The following is a 16487-nucleotide window of genomic DNA, read 5'->3' on the forward strand; positions in this document are numbered from 1 at the left end:
TTTCGTCTGATTTCGAAAGCGCACATTTTATGATTTTAGAAATTTTAGACGACTCAGATAGCGATGATTGTGAGCTTCAAGAGCGTTTCGATGAGATTTATTATAAGATTATAGCGATTTATCGTAGCTTAAACAGTAGTGAGTCACCTGTTTCTCATTCACAATGTAGCGGATTTTCAAATGTACGATTACCCAAAATACAGCTACCTAACTTTGCTGGTGATCTTAAGCGTTTTCCTGAATATTTAGACACTTTTAATGCATTAATTCACAATTCCACATTTCTTAATAATACTGAGAAATTTCATTATTTGGTGTCCTCACTTAGCGGCGATGCATTGACGGTAGTAAAAACTTTTCCGTTAAGCAGCGAATACTACCGCGATGCATACGACGCTCTTGTTACACGTTATAAAGGTAAACGTGATTTGGCCTTTACTTGCTGGAAGGACATTTTAAATATAAATTTTAATTTTAAAAATGCTCACGAATTTCGTAAGTCCCTTGACTTATTTGATGAAAATTTATGTATTTTAAAATCTGTGAATTTACCGGTAAATCAGTGGGACTTCATATTAGTTTATCATATTTTATCGAAATTAGATACAACTATACGACGAGATTTCGAGGAAAAACATTCGAATACCGAACTACCCACGTATGCGCAATTAAAGGATTTTTTGCACTCTAAATGTGAAGCGTTGTTACGAGATACTCATTTTTCGGAGTCTCGAAGTTTCGAAGTCAAACAAAACAAGTCATTCCACAAAGTGTCCTTTAACCCTGTCCAACCTAAGCACGTGACTAACGCCCATACCCTAATAGCGTCTAAAGAAAAGCACCCAGTAGCCAGCAGTGTTACAATTCCATGCCCGGCTATCTGCCCCTTCTGTAATGATTCCCATACCATCTCATCTTGTCCAGAATTTTTGAATAAAACAGTCGACGAACGTATGAAAATTGCCACTGACAAAAACTGGTGCTTCAACTGTTTAAAGAGTTCCCATCAGCTCAAGCACTGCACAAGCATTTTTTGTTGTCGAACTTGTAAACGGAAACATCATTCCTTACTTCACCGTGAAGCACCTATTGAAACTAATCAATCTACAGCAACTTTAGTTTCAAGGTCACAGGTCAATACAACTGTGCTGCTAGCAACTGCTATTGTGCAAGTTCAGGATATTTCAGGAACAATGCATTCTTTTCGTGCTTTATTTGACACAGGTAGCCAAAGCAATTTCATCACCCAAACAGCAGTAGATCGCTTAAATTTAAAATGGTCTCATACCAATGCCAGCGTTAGTGGACTTGGAGAAACAGCAACTTCCATATTAGGGGACGTTACTTGTAAGATTGGAACTCATAACAAAACAGCGTTTGTGCTAGATTTACACGTATTACCAAAAATATGCGGTGATCAACCTATTGCGAGCTTGAATACATCTGGATGGTCTCATGTTAAATCATTAAACTTAGCTGATCCTGGTTTCGACATTCCGGGTCCTATTGATCTTTTATTTGCCGCTGACGTATTCGCTGAGTCCTTACTCAATCAACGTATTAAAGGAGGTCCAAATCAACCCACAGCTCTGAATTCTATTTTTGGTTGGCTGCTGTTGGGAAAAACAAGGTTGGCATCTACCACAATGCTACATTCTTCCTTAAAAACAGATGCGAAACTAAATTCACTCGTACAGCGTTTTTGGGAAATAGAAAATTTGCCCAAAGCAGTGCTTATGACTCCAGATGAAAAATTGTGTGAACAAAAGTTTATGTCAGATCACACGCGTGATAACAATGGGCGATACATAGTTCGTCTGCCCTTTAAGGATTTGGAACCCTCTTTTGTTGGCTCGCGAGACATTGCACTTCGAAGATTTCACTCAATAGAACGTAGACTTTCAAAAGATCCTGATTTACACAAGCAATATGCCGAGTTCATGTCAGATTACATCAAAAGCGGACATATGTCACTAGTTCCCACAGACGAAATGGAAATGGGAAAATACTATATCCCTCATCACTGTGTTTTACGCCCGGAATCTAAAAGTACACGCCTGCGCGTAGTTTTTGACGCATCGGCCAAGGATTATAATGGGCGTTCGTTAAATGACACACAACTCATTGGTCCAAAACTGCAGTCCAATATATTCGAAATACTTTTGCGCTTTCGTGAACACAATATAGTATTCATGGCTGACGTCCGTCAAATGTACCGACAAATTTCAATTGCTTCGGAGCATCGCGACTATCAACGTATCTTTTGGAAAGCTTCACCAAACGAATCGATTAAGGAATATCGCTTAAACACAGTTACGTATGGTGTCGCTTCATCTCCTTTTCTTGCTTGTCGTTCTTTGCAACAGCTTGCTGAAGATGAAGGAGATTCCTATCCAATTGCGAAACAGATCATTTCATCCGATGTTTATGTCGACGATGTTGTAACCGGATGTGATTCGTTTGAAAGCGCACAACAAGCAAAGACACAGGTCATCGCTCTCTGTAATAGAGGAGGTTTCCAGCTCAGAAAATGGGTTAGCAATTATTCTGAACTGTTGTCCGACCTTCGATCGGAAGATTGTTTGACGGATCCCGTGTCACTTGATGAGGCAGATTCAACAATCTTGAAAGTACTTGGATTAAAATGGGATCCAATATCTGATACATTTCTTTTTGAAATAAAATCTATGAATTTAACTTGCACAAAACGAACAATTTTGAGCGAATTAGCAAGAATCTTCGACCCTCTCGGTTTTTTGTCACCGGTAACAATTCAGGCCAAATCGTTCATCCAAAAACTGTGGATACTCGGTATTGAATGGGACCAACCACCACCTGATGATATAGTTCGTCTTTGGAACGCATATCAAACTCAACTATCGCAATTGTCTAAACTTCGAATTCCACGGCAGTTTAAATGTGCAAAAGTTAAATCATATGAACTACATGGGTTTGCAGATAGCTCCGAAATAGCATATGGTGCTGTAATCTATTTGCGGGCCACGGACGACAAAGATCAAGTTCAGATATCCATAGTTTGCTCAAAAGCTAGAGTAGCGCCTCTAAAGCGCATCTCATTACCTCGATTAGAACTATGTGCTGCAGTACTTTTATCAGACTTATACACACTGGTTCGTGATACATATCTGTCTCGCATTTCATTTGATGCAGTTTATTTTTGGTCAGACTCAACCGTCGTCCTTTCATGGTTACGTTCTGCTTCCACTCGATGGACGACATTTGTTGCAAATCGCGTTAGCCACATACAGGACATCACACCTATAAAATGTTGGCAGCACGTCTCGTCAGTCGACAATCCTGCAGATATTTGTTCCCGTGGACAACTTCCGAATGAACTATTAAATAATTCGTTATGGTGGGCGGGGCCACAATGGTTATCAAAGAAACGTGACACTTGGCCCTCAAGCTTAAGTACACCATCTCCTCATGAAGGAGCCATAATTAACACGGAGGCGCGAAAGTCGGTCACCTTATTTGCTGATAAAACACAAACCAATGAAGAAAAAGAACCTCTGTTATTAGAAGATTTAATCAATCGTTGCTCATCGTTACAAAAACTTATTAACATTTTGACTTATATCAATCGTTTCATTAACAATTCCCGAAAACCATGTGAAGCTAATCGTAATAATTTTCTTAATAACGCTGAACGACATGTTGCATTGATGCAACTTGTTAAGTATGTTCAAGGTCAAGTATTTGCGGAAGAAATCTCAAACATAAAATTCAAGAAACCATTACTTAAAACATTTCGAAAACTTAGTCCTTTTTTAGATTCACAGGGTATTCTTAGAGTAGGTGGGAGAATTTCTCGATCCGGCTTAGAATATGAACATAAACATCCAGCATTTTTACCTACTAATCATCCACTAACATTATTAATTATTAAATTCATTCATCACAGTCATTGTCATACCGGCATAAACACTACTCACTTTCTACTTCTCCAGCAGTTTTGGATAATTTCTGCTAAACGCGCAATTCGTAGTTGTATTTCTAAATGCGTAAAATGCTATCGCACTAACCCACAGCCATTACAACCGCCCATGAGCGATTTACCATCTTTTCGAGTAAACCAAATTAAGGCGTTCTCCGTTGTAGGCATTGATTTCGGAGGACCATTTCGCATCAAACTTGGTGCACATCGTGGTGCCAAAATCGACAAGGCATATTTATGCTTATTCATATGTTTAGCAACTAAGGCCGTCCATCTCGAGGTCGTGTCAACTTTATCAACGGATGGATTTATCGCAAGTTTACGTCGGTTCATAGGGCGCAGGGGAAGGTGTAATTCCATTCACCTAGACCGCGGTACTAATTTCATTGGTGCTCGAAACCAATTATCATCCTTTATGCATCAGGCTTCAAGTGCTGAAAAAATCGAGTTCAAATTTAATCCACCTTCAGCTCCTCACTTTGGAGGAGTATGGGAGATACAAATTAAGGCTGCCAAATCTCATTTACATCGCGTAGTCGGAGATCAGGTTTTAACATTTGAGGAACTCACAACTCTCTTCGTCCAAATAGAAGCCGTATTAAATTCAAGACCTTTATGTCCGATCAGTTCTGATCCTAATGATCTTTCGGTCTTAACCCCTGGCCATTTCCTAACACTCGAGCCTCTCACAGCCGTGCCAGACAGTGATCTCTCGCAAATCAACATCAAACGGCTTAATCGTTGGCAAATGTTACAGGCTTTCCATCAAAACTTTTGGTGTAGATGGAAAAATGAATATCTAAATTCGCTTACACAACGCGCTAAATGGACTAAGGACTCCAAGCCACTGAAAATAGGATCGATGGTCATCATCAAAGATGAAAATCGTACTCCATTGCATTGGTCTCTCGGTCGGGTTACCAATCTAATTTCTGGTGCGGATGGAATTGCTCGAATTGCAATTCTAAAAACAGCAACAAACAATCATGTACAAAGACCTCTAGTAAAGTTATGTCCTCTACCAATAGAAGACTAACTTCTCTACATTACGTTTTACCGTATCTGTTAATTATAGCATTAGTTTTAGCTTTATTTAATTGCGTTACTCTGTTACCATCGTTTCTATTATATTTTATTTCTTCTTTTTTATTATTATTAGAAAATACCATAGGCATTTTGGTGGGCGGAATGTTTCGTTACGTCAGAATAAATTCAATCTCCGCTCAATTCGATGATCGATGTTGGCACTGATTTGGTACAATGGCAACACGCAGCTTAAATCAGCTGTCATGCGCGTCGTATTCAAGTTTTTTGAAAGAACGGTACTCAACGCAGTGACAGATACTGTCAACGAAATCAACCGCCGAAAAGGATCGACCGCGTCGCGTGGACCTTTTTGAACTTTGAAAATCACCATCAATCACCGAGACTACAAATTATACTACGAAATTTCCCTGTCCCTACGCGTAGTGGAAGTCAACGAGTACATCACAATTAAAGGTACGTACGTGCATTATAATTGTTGTTGTACAGAACTCAGCAAAACATCGATATCGTCAAACACCCAAGGCGGAGTTTGAATTTTCCCAATGTAGTAGCAGGCCATCTAATGCGAGTTGCTACAACATGTCACAAATCAAAACTTAAGTTAGGAAAACTAACAGACATTGAGTTAGTTATCTTTTGAAATATCAATTATTTCATCGTCAGGTCACAGATAGGCATTGCCAATGACTAAAAACTCCGCATCAAAATAAATTGTCTCCAATATAAATTTCGAAGACTAATAACGTATGAAGGCATTAGGTATTCTGCAGTTTACTTTAGAAACGGAGGGCGTTAGGCGAGGCGGGACGACAGCAGGGTAGTAAGCCTTATTTGAGCCGCGCGCGTGACGGGAAACTGGAAACGCGTCTTGTATGTCGCGCCGTCGCCCGAATTCTCATCAAATCATCCCGCGACAATGTCGCTGCAAATCCCAACACGGGATCAACAGCATTAAAGCCAAATTGAAGTTAAGGAAACGGGTACATAACGCACATAAATTACGCGATAGTGTACGAGTTTCAAGTTTGACTTTAATACTAATGTGGTTATTATACCTTGTATATCTATTTACCTCTGCACTCCATTTTCGCTCACTTTAAACTAGAAAGGTGAAAAATATAACCTGTGATTAAACAGTTGAGGAGCTAATATTAGTTAGGATACTTTCTTAAGTGTGAATATTAATTGGTACTTTATTTACGGGCGGACGCCCGTGTTTATGCCCGCGTGGAATTCAGTTTTTCACAAATCCCGCAGGATACATAGATTTTTCCAGGATGAAATGTAGTGTTGTGTTAATCCAGAATAAAATCTATTTCCATTATAAATTTCAACCATATCGTTTCAGTAGCCGCAGCGAAAAGGAGGAACGAACATACACACTTAGACAAACTTTCGGCTTTAAAATATTAGTGTGATAATTAACTCATATGATATCATTCACCGTTTCAAATCCCAATCAGCTCGCACTTATTCCACCAACTGGTAAATCAGCAAGCTTTTTAACGGCTTCAAATACAACAAAATTCTGTCAGAAGCTGACAAAGAAAGAAAGGAAGATGTGTACTAAAATAATCCATTTCGTTTTCATTTTATAAATCTGAAAATGTACGCTGCGATATAAAATAACATTTAAATGAGAGGGAACAGCGAACAAATAGCTCCAACTCAAATAAACGGTAACGTTGAAAAGTCACCAAAACACCTGTAAAGGAATACCATAATACGGGCATTACCCCAATGAATAAAAAGTGACGGGATAACACAATGCGATCCTTCGGAAACGACAGCGTCTTCGCGAATCATTAATTTTAATTCGCGCCCTGTGACAGGGAAGCTCTAATGAATTATTGGAAATCGCTGGAGTTTCCCTTTCGCCCCAAGTGTTCGTACTTTCCTTTAGGACTTAGCATAATGTAAAAAAATGTTGTACAACTTCCCTGCATACTAATTACTTGTTGTGTATTCTTAAGTAGAAGTAAATTCACCGCTCCGAAGTCTGGCTCAGGGTGAGATTACGAACTTTTATTCTTCGTCGATTTAACGATCGCAGTCTTCGAGGAATTTTATATTATCGAAAATTTGTTTTGAATGCTTCAGTTTTGACTATGCAAATGAACTAGTACCTACCTAATCAGTAGCGTAGCGTGCCTTGGTAGGGCCATGCGCCATGTTGTGGATTACTTACATTTTACTAATTTTTGCTTTCACGCATAAGGGGCCCTGTAGTCCGGGGGCCTTGTATCATTGATACGCCCCTGTTCCTAATGTTTACTATCCAGTTGTGCAGGGAGGTACATAACACGTAACATGTTGTAAGTTTAGGGTTGCATCGTTAAGTTAAGCAATGTGTTAAAAAACATTTACTTAGTCGAGGGTACTACAACATTGATGAGTTCCTTAATGATAAAGATGCTTGGAGGCTGTTGGATCAGCTTCCACCTTCACACAGAAAGTAAAACTATAAAAAATGTAAACAGTAATTGTTATTAATTGTAAATTATAATACTGTATGACTTTTTCAAAAGAGCAACTGTTGAGTTTCTTGCCGGTATCTTCTCAGCAGAACCTGCCTTCCGAACCGGTGGTAGAATCTTTACAAATAGTCAACTGACGTGTCAAAAGTGCTTGTAAACTGAGCTTTGATTTTTTGATTTTTAAGTAATTTATTAAAAATCTTTCTATTTTCTATCGCTAGCTCTCGGTGGAATTTTACAACAACTTTAAAATCTTCTGATATAATTAATAATTTAGGGCCTCAAACTCCGCACTCGTAAGAACGAACTATTAATAATGTTTTAAATATTTTTTTTAAACTATTATTGTACATTACAAGTTTATTTAAATATTGAAAATTTAGTCGGTTTTTTAATAAACCTTTTTTATCTACCAGCGGTCACCTACGGAGTCCGTCTTTGTGAAATGTATTTTTTTTCTAATCCCGCAGGATCCAAGATTTTTTCTGGGGTAAAAAGTATGCCGTCAGTCTATCGGGTGAGGGTTCATTGTGGTTTCCATTCCAACACCTTGGGGAACACCACGTCCCTATGCTTAGAACTATGTATCCCGCTTATTGCCAGTTCAGTTAAACGACTCGTTATGATAGAAGTGTATATCGTAAAATAACCTTAACTCTGAAATGTATCTAGTAGGTACATACGTAGAGATTGGAAGTACATTGAAGTAGTTCAAAGTTCTGTTCTGAATAAAGGGCTGCTTATTATGCACTAAATCTTTAGTAACTTAATGGAGGCTCATTCTTATTCCAGTCGGGTCACAGTCGATGGAATTGAATAATGGATAGGAAATAACAGCCGATATTTCAGAAATGTTGCAAATGTTTAATTGATTGACCGATCATCGGCATTTCAGTCTTAAATAATAGTTTTTTTTTTTTATATTTGTAAAAAAAGGCACAAATAAAATTAATTAAAAAAATTTGTTTAATCGAATGAAAAGTACAATACTAATATTTGTATTATTGTACATGTAACGAATAAACTCGAAAACTAATGGATTTGAAAAATTCTTTCACCGTCAGAGAGCTACATTATCAGAGAGTAGCTTAATATGCTATATTCCATCCCCGTATCCCACTGCAATGGGAACTAAGAGTATGTTTTTTTTTATTCTTAATAAGTTAGCCCTTGACAACAATCTCGTTTGATAGTCAGTGATGATGCAATATGGAAGCAGGCTAACTTGTTAGGAAGAGGATGACAACTCAAACCTCTTTCGACATCGTACGGAAACACTAAATCATTAGGCAGCACGTCTTTGCTGATAGGGTAACTAGCCACAGCCGAAGCCTCCCACCAGCCAGATTTGGACTAATTAAGGAAATCTCAATCGGCTCAGCAGGGGATCGAGCCCTGGACCTCCGTCTTGTAAAACCACTGCGCCACCGAGACTGTCCAAAAGCTGGCCGTTCTGCCAGAGCTGTATAAACCTAAAGTATTAAACTAATCGTAATCTGAAAAAAAATTGCGTAACCTTTTCAAAGTTCTCGTGTTGATTTAATTATGCATTAGCTTTTTTAAATTTCAAGCTTTTTAAAAAATATAAATTACTTTTACCACTTCTCACTGTATTTTCTAGCTTATTTAAGAGCTCAATGATTTTAAAATTGTTCAAAAACTGTGGAGCGTTTGCTCTCGCGAGTCGTCCCAGAGGACCTCATTCTGTGTACGTGTGAACGTCGTTGACGCGTATCATTATAGGGAGACAACTGTAAGAAACCCGACGTTCCGAATACATTTTATTTTTTAACTCCTCGAAAAGAGTGTTCTGTATTCGAACCGTAAGAGTATGTTGGTATTTGGAGGAATTTCTCACAAACTACTAATCAGTTTTGGTTGATATTATCATTGTTATGAATGTATATTTTTCAGATTGTCTTTAAGCCTATTGTCATCGCTGCGTTGCAATGACTTGCGGTAAGGACGGCTTCAGTGTGCTCGTGGCGTTCGAGCAGTCCACATCTCTTGTCTTTATGGATTACTTGGGATAGGCGGGGAGAGTAACTTGAGTGGAAAAGGGGAGTGTTTGTTAACAGTCAAAGGATCCTTTAACTCTACACATAACGTTCACAAGTGCGTGACTTCACTCAAGGTCATTCTCTGCCATTCTAGGATCTTATTTTGGTTATAGTTTGATTTGTTGATTAAGTTGTCCTGACAAATGTTGTGAATCATAACCTTTGTTCGACATTAGTTTTCTTATTTTTGTAATCACCTCTGAGTCTGCTAAAACTATATATTTTATGGGTTTGAGTTCTAGTTCGTGTTATCCTATATTGAGTATATCTTTATTATAATATTTTTCAGTCACAACCTAGACAGTGTTAAAGTTAATGGTAACAACCACATTCCTTCAGAGCATGTTAATTTTTTTTTCAAAGCAGGAAGTATCGGAAGGCCTTTTTTACCTAGGTACCAAAAAAGTGTTTTCTTTCTTTCTTTGTAAAAACTTCGCACAAGCTTCGGCTTCGCTTACATTTCAAAAACATATGAATAGATTATCTAATGCGTGAAAAACTTATAAAACAAAGTATATATGACTAAAAATTGTATGTTTAAATGTTTCCTATCTCTGAACAAGAACTGACCTACACAGTATGCAAAATTTCATCAAAACCAGTTTATTACTTTAAGAGTTAATCACAAACAAAGAACGAGTCACGCCATTGTTATACATCGATGTTGTACTTGTATCGAGGGAAATCTTACCGGCAGCTCGTGGACTACACAGGGAAACTTGTGTTTTTTAAACTTTTGCCTTCACGTAAGCCGAAGGCAGGAAAGTTACAATTGTATTCCCCCTCACCCCCTTCAATATGTGACCTGCTTATTTATCGGAGAGACGGCGGAGTTCTAGACAATATGTCGTGCGGCACCCAACCCATCGTGTAGGGACACGACTTAAACACAATAGTAGTGTATAATAATCAAATGGATCGTAAACAAAATCTGCAAATGAGCGTTAAAAAAAATATCATTATATATTCAAACTAGCGGACGCTCTCGTCTTCGTCCTCGTGGAAATCAATGTAAACTTTCAACCCCTATTTCATCATTTTAGGGGACGAATTTTAAAAATTCTTGAATCACATTGTACTTTAAAAATCAAGGACTTTTTATACAAACTTTCACCCCCTTCTATTTTTATATTAGGGTCAAAAATACTCTATGTTTTGCTCCAAGGTTCCATTTACCATTATACTAAAATTCATCTTGATTGGCCTTTGAGCCGTGAAAACGTAACAGGCAGACAGACACACAGACAGACATACTTACTTTATCATTTATAATATTAGTATAGAATCATATAATTAACCATATTTTATATGGAAGTAGTGAGGAAATGAATTTTGGGGTTATTTTGTCATGCAATAAATCCAATATATAAAAAAATCACCATAAAAATCCTAGAACCCGATCCCTTAAACTCTGCGGTCGCAAAGACATACTTAACATTCAAAATTTCATCAATATGGTGCCAGCGCATTTTTAACCGCCTTCAAAAAAAAGAGGAAGTTCGCAATTCGAGTCTATATTTTTTTTATGTATGTTACCTAATTACTCGAAGACGCCTAGACCGATTTAAATAATTAATCCTTTTTTTGTTTGAAAGGGCATATATATCCACTCTTCAGGTGGCCCCATTGTCGTCATGTTAGGAGGATAGGATAATAAGAGAAATACATCATTGTGTTAGCACCTCCTTCAAACTGAGCAGTAGGTAGAACATAATATGATGTTATTTTACGCTTTTTAGTGGATATTAATTTATGATCATTTTTCAAACTACAAATAAATACGAATACGATTTCGCGAAACCCTTTGAGAATTTTCATAAGTATGTTTTGCATACATATTATGTTAGATACATATGCTAATATAAAACTAGATTGCTATTTCCAACTCCTTTACCGAAGAGTATTTACGTTATTAAAAGCATTTCCAGAAACAACTAACTACACATTAAAATTAAAAACAGTTTTCTCGTTACATCCCAAGTAATATTATAAATGCGAATATGGGTTTATTTGTTGATATACAGAGATGAGAAATTTTGTTTTTTTATTACTATTTTAATATTAACCCTCTAAATCAGTTCGGACACGATCTTCGGCATTGAAGACAACGACCAAGGAGAAGATTAAGATAGATTAAGAGTTATCGATTCATTTGTCTTTTATTGTTGCAATTATCGAAATAAAAAAATGCTCTTCAACTCTTCCAAGCCATTTCAAAAGCCTACAAGTTAGTATTAAATCTTCTTGATCTAGAAATTGTAAAAGTACCTTCTTGAATATCTGTGAACTGTAGTCTATATATTTTTAGGAACCAGTTGGGAAATTTAATAAAAACTAAGACATTACGACATACAAATAATTTATTTACGCACACATGATCTTTGTAATAAGAATTTAAGCAAAATCAAAGGTCTAATTCAATAATATAATATTAATATAATATCAACTCGTTAATAATTACACAACACTTCTTATTACAAATTCTTAAACTCAAATGGACAGAGTTTTGACATAACTTGTTATCGCTGTACCAAAATCGCCCAGAATTAGGTGTGCAACTACTTATATAGGCTTGCTAGCCTGTACCGCCATTTTTAATCCCTACTTTTATTATGTCATCTAAGAATTCTCCTAACAACATATAATAATAATATAATCCGTATGTAGATGATAGCCGTCTGCTTAATATTCAGAGCTCATTCGTCATTAGTCGAGCCAGACGTTGGACTCCCCAGAAACAGACCGATTGTATTCACCCCAGTCCAGTAGATAATGATTAAATCGCACACAACTCCAATAACAACTACATTGTATTGCTTTAGATTACAGTCTTAGGGTCAGCGCAAACTGAGTGCTAAACAAGATGTCTTTAAATCCTTGGTGCCAGGAACATGATAGTTATACATGATCAAACTTTTATAAACAAACCAAAAAATCAACAACTACCTTATAAAATACTAGCCCCGCGGTTTCACCCGCGTAGTTCCTGTTCCCGTGAGAATACAAGGGTGTAATATAGCCTACGACACAAATAACGTGGCTTTATAATGGTAAAAGAATTATCGAAATTGATTCAGATTACCCCTTACAACATCACAAACTTTACCTCTTTAAACTATTAGTGTAGATTAAAACTTCGGAGCCAATTTTGCAGATTTTTAATATAATTAAAGATATTTAAAATCAAATAGTAACCTTGCGGACAGTTTTGAAGTCTGGAAGATAGCTCGGAAGGAAAAGAAAAGTCCTAATCAACAAGTAAGACAATCAAATGAATCCATGGAAACCAAAACGCCTGATGCATTTAACTTTCGCCGTTGTTTTACGAAATGTTGAAATTTAAATACAGAATCCATTTTGTGTTCAAATGAGTTTTCGGAATAGCCAATTAGTTGTTAGCGCCCGGCCGCCCTCGCTTTCATTAGGCTATATAGTTTCCCAAATATCTGGACCCCTTAGAGATATATCTTTTGCTTTCTTCCCATTTTCTTCTAGGAGTTCTCGGGTGCCCGAACGGACGCGTTGTAAAATTTTTGTGATGTTAAGTGAATGAAATGAACGTCGTAGCACGTTAGTTTTGTAAAGCTATCAAGATAAAACTATTTCTATCCTACTTATAATATTATAAACGCGAACGTTTGTATGGATGTTTGGATGTTTGTTACTCTTTAACGCCGCTACTACTGAAGCGATATGGCTAAAATTTGGAATAGAAATGGATTTTACTCTAGATTAACACATAGGCTACTTTTTATCCCGGAAAAATCCATGTTTCCCGAGGGCTTTGTGAAAAACTAAACTCCACGCGGACGAAGTCTCGGGCATCTGCTAGTTACAAATGATTTATTTTTACGTTCATGGTGTCAGAATTTTAAAATACGCTTTCCCACTAGTTAAATTTTGGCCATCCCATATTACTTTAGCTTCCATGTTACTGTCAGCAAAGAGGTACCGCGTAGCAATTTAACATGTCGATATCTATACCACGTAGAAACTTAGGGGTTCAGACGTATAAGATACCTCATTGAAGGTAACCCTCTAACAGGATCAATTCAATCAGACAAAATGCAGACAACAGCTAACACTTGAGGTGCCGTTGAGTAATAAATTAAGAATGAATCGTTATCATTAATTAATAACTCAAGTTAAAATAAAAAATTTGCAATACCACCGAGGAGCTGTGATGCCACAGACAGACATACACACAGACATCGGCGTCGTTATCGACTTGTAACATCCCTCTTTTTGCGTTGGGGGTTAAACATATTATCTGTAGCACACCAAACGTTACAACAAACAAGAAATAGCGAACAAAATAACCCTACAAAAATAAAGTCAATCAAATCGTACGGAATTAAAATATTTATCCGAAAAGCGGAAAACTGGGAGCAACTCTTTGGAATGTGCAATTCCTTTCTTATTTCATAACGCAATCTTCCCGGCTTCTTATCTCACAACGAACATATCTCGCCCCCGCTCTCGAGGAAAATCATCCAATATAAAATCGGTTTAATTTGCGCTTTTCGCACTCAATGGGATGGAATAATATCAGGCAATTTGGTTACCGCGGGCATAAATATGGCGGGCCGCGCTGTAATTGTAACGCGAGCAATTCGCGCCTCTTAACGACCGAGGAGAGAAAACTTCGCCCGTTTGTAAGGACGGCCGAGCGCCGCGAACGCTGTCCGCTCGTTGCCTCTCATTGCTACTTGACCTAAACTGTTTCAAACATCGGCCAAGTGAGCGTGTAAATTGTTCATTAGTTATTATCAAATCACTAAAATCTATCTAATATCAAAGAAAATTTTGAGAAATTTTCCGTTAATCTTGAAGGAATAACATAATTCGTAAGTACAGTAAATACTCTGAGGTTTGAAAACAAAACGTGTCGCATTCTTACCAAACCAATTGAACTGTATACCTAAATTGTTGTAATGCTCGTGGCAACAGTACTCAGAAACAAACTTTAGTAAATGCTTTTTAATATACTTATTTAAACGCCTTCATAAAACACCGATCTCCTTACAAACTGATGCTACACTAAGTAAATGACTACGTACCTAATTGTGTTATTTACCTACTACGCGCAAAGTTGTACTTGTAGCTTAAAAATGTCCATTTAATAAGGATTCATTTAAGAAGTCCATGCAAGAGGCCTATGTCCAGCAGTGGACGTCCATCGGCTGATAATAATGATGATGATGATGATGATGATGATGATGATGATTTATTGATACTACAGAGTGAGATGATAAGATGTTCAAAAAGAGCAGCAGCAGTCGTTAATCTTAACACGTGATTATATCATGAATATTCGGTTACGTTAGTCGGTAGCTATTCCTTAACGAGTTTAAGAGTGGTGTAACCGTGCCCCGCCATTGTCGGATAGCTTCTTTAGCCGCGCACAAAAGTAATTACGCGCAACTCTTCTCCACTCCTTTGCTCAGCGTAATAGAATAACTAAATGTCATTTTCTTTTACCCTGACCCTTCTGTGGTACATGCGGGGAATGTTAAATTCCTGAAATTAGAGTGAATAAACCTTTGTAATTAAAATTGGGTGCCGCGCTCGAGCTCGCTGGCCGCCCATCTTTCTTGCGTGGCCTACGAATTAAACACCGAATTGCTTTAGTAATTCGAAATATATATTCCTGGAAGATCTCAGTTTAATGTAAATCACGTTTACTGTCCCGATATTCTTCACTTAACTGCGTAATTTTTTTAAACCGTATTATTTTTAGATTGTACTGGATTTAATGGCTTTTAAAATGTAGATAGGTATATATGCTTTATTTATTGAAATACAAATTAGTCTATATTTGGCTTAATATCGCGTATACCTAACTACTACATACGTGCCTAAAATATTCGTGCACTGCCTCTATGCCCCTTCTTTAGATCAATCCTTAGCGATAAGACCGCCTTTTGTATCCTGCTTTCTTCATGCGTCTATTTGTTTTTTGGTGTACAAATAAACTGTAAATAAATGATCGTAAATAACAAAAAAATCACAACGTTGTTTTTTCATACTGTTTTACCCGTAGATGAACACAACACGGAGGTCCTGGGTTTGATCCCCGGTTGGACCAATTGAGGTTTTCTTAATTATTCCAGTCTGGCTGGCGGCTACGGCTGTGGCTAGTAGCCACCCTTCCGGCAAAGACGTACTGCCAAACGATTTAGCGTTTCGATACGATGTCGTGTAGAAACCGAAATAAATGTGGATTTTTATCCTCCTCCTAACAAGTTAGCCCGCTTCCATCTTAGATTGCAAAGATAGTATCCCAGCATAATTATCATCACTTACTATCAGGTGATATTGTAGTCAAGGGGTAACTTGTAGAGAATAAAAAAATACTGTTGAAAGAAGAACATAGACGTACATTGTATCGTTATCAACCCATATTCGGCTAACTGCTGAGCTCGAGTCTCCTCTCATAATGACAGAGGTTAGGCCAATAGTCCACGCTGGCCCAATGCGGATTTGCAGACTTCACACACGCAGAGATTTAAGAAAAATTGGTACGCAGGTTTCCTCACGATGTTTTTCCTTCGCCTCTTAATTTTGTGTGTATAATTTTGTTGTACAAATAAAGTGTAAATACATAAATAAATATTAAATGATCCGCATCTAGTGTCGTAGATAGCAAAAACATCACCTCTATATTCGTACTGTTAAAAGAAAAACTTATATTATGTCTAAATTGTAACTCCGAGCTCTCAACTTATTACAGACCTACTCCAAAAATACTTACTTTACCCCCCTCTTACAAAGTAAGCGCACTTTCACAGTTCTGTCTCTTAATTTTGTGTGTATAATTTTAGTGTACATATAAAGTGTAAATACATAAATAAATATTAAAAAAAAAAAACACCGCTATATTTGTACTGTTAAAAGAAAAACTTATATTATGTCTAAATGTAACTCCGCGCTCCCAACTTATTA

At 37.2% G+C, this 16487-nt stretch overlaps 1 protein-coding gene across 1 annotated transcript; it reads left to right on the forward strand.

Annotated features, from left to right (window-relative positions):
- Positions 1 to 1193: 1193 nt before the first annotated feature.
- Positions 1194 to 4994, forward strand: LOC128199875 (uncharacterized). The gene is made up of 2 exons (XM_052891181.1): positions 1194 to 3716; positions 4053 to 4994. The coding sequence occupies exons 1-2, from the start codon at positions 1194 to 1196 to the stop codon at positions 4992 to 4994; spliced, it is 3465 nt and encodes a 1154-aa protein (XP_052747141.1).
- Positions 4995 to 16487: the final 11493 nt, after the last annotated feature.

Source organism: Bicyclus anynana, chromosome 3, assembly GCF_947172395.1.
Source record: "Bicyclus anynana chromosome 3, ilBicAnyn1.1, whole genome shotgun sequence".
Taxonomy (NCBI): Eukaryota; Metazoa; Arthropoda; class Insecta; order Lepidoptera; family Nymphalidae; genus Bicyclus; species Bicyclus anynana.

Bases quoted from the DNA above. Each gene is read 5' to 3' on its own strand.
- LOC128199875 (XM_052891181.1), top strand. From the start codon at position 1,194: ATGCATTCTTTTCGTGCTTTATTTGACACAGGTAGCCAAAGCAATTTC. The intron at 3,717-4,052 runs GTATTTGCGGAA...ACTAACCCACAG, and splicing joins TTAAGTATGTTCAAGGTCAA to CCATTACAACCGCCCATGAG.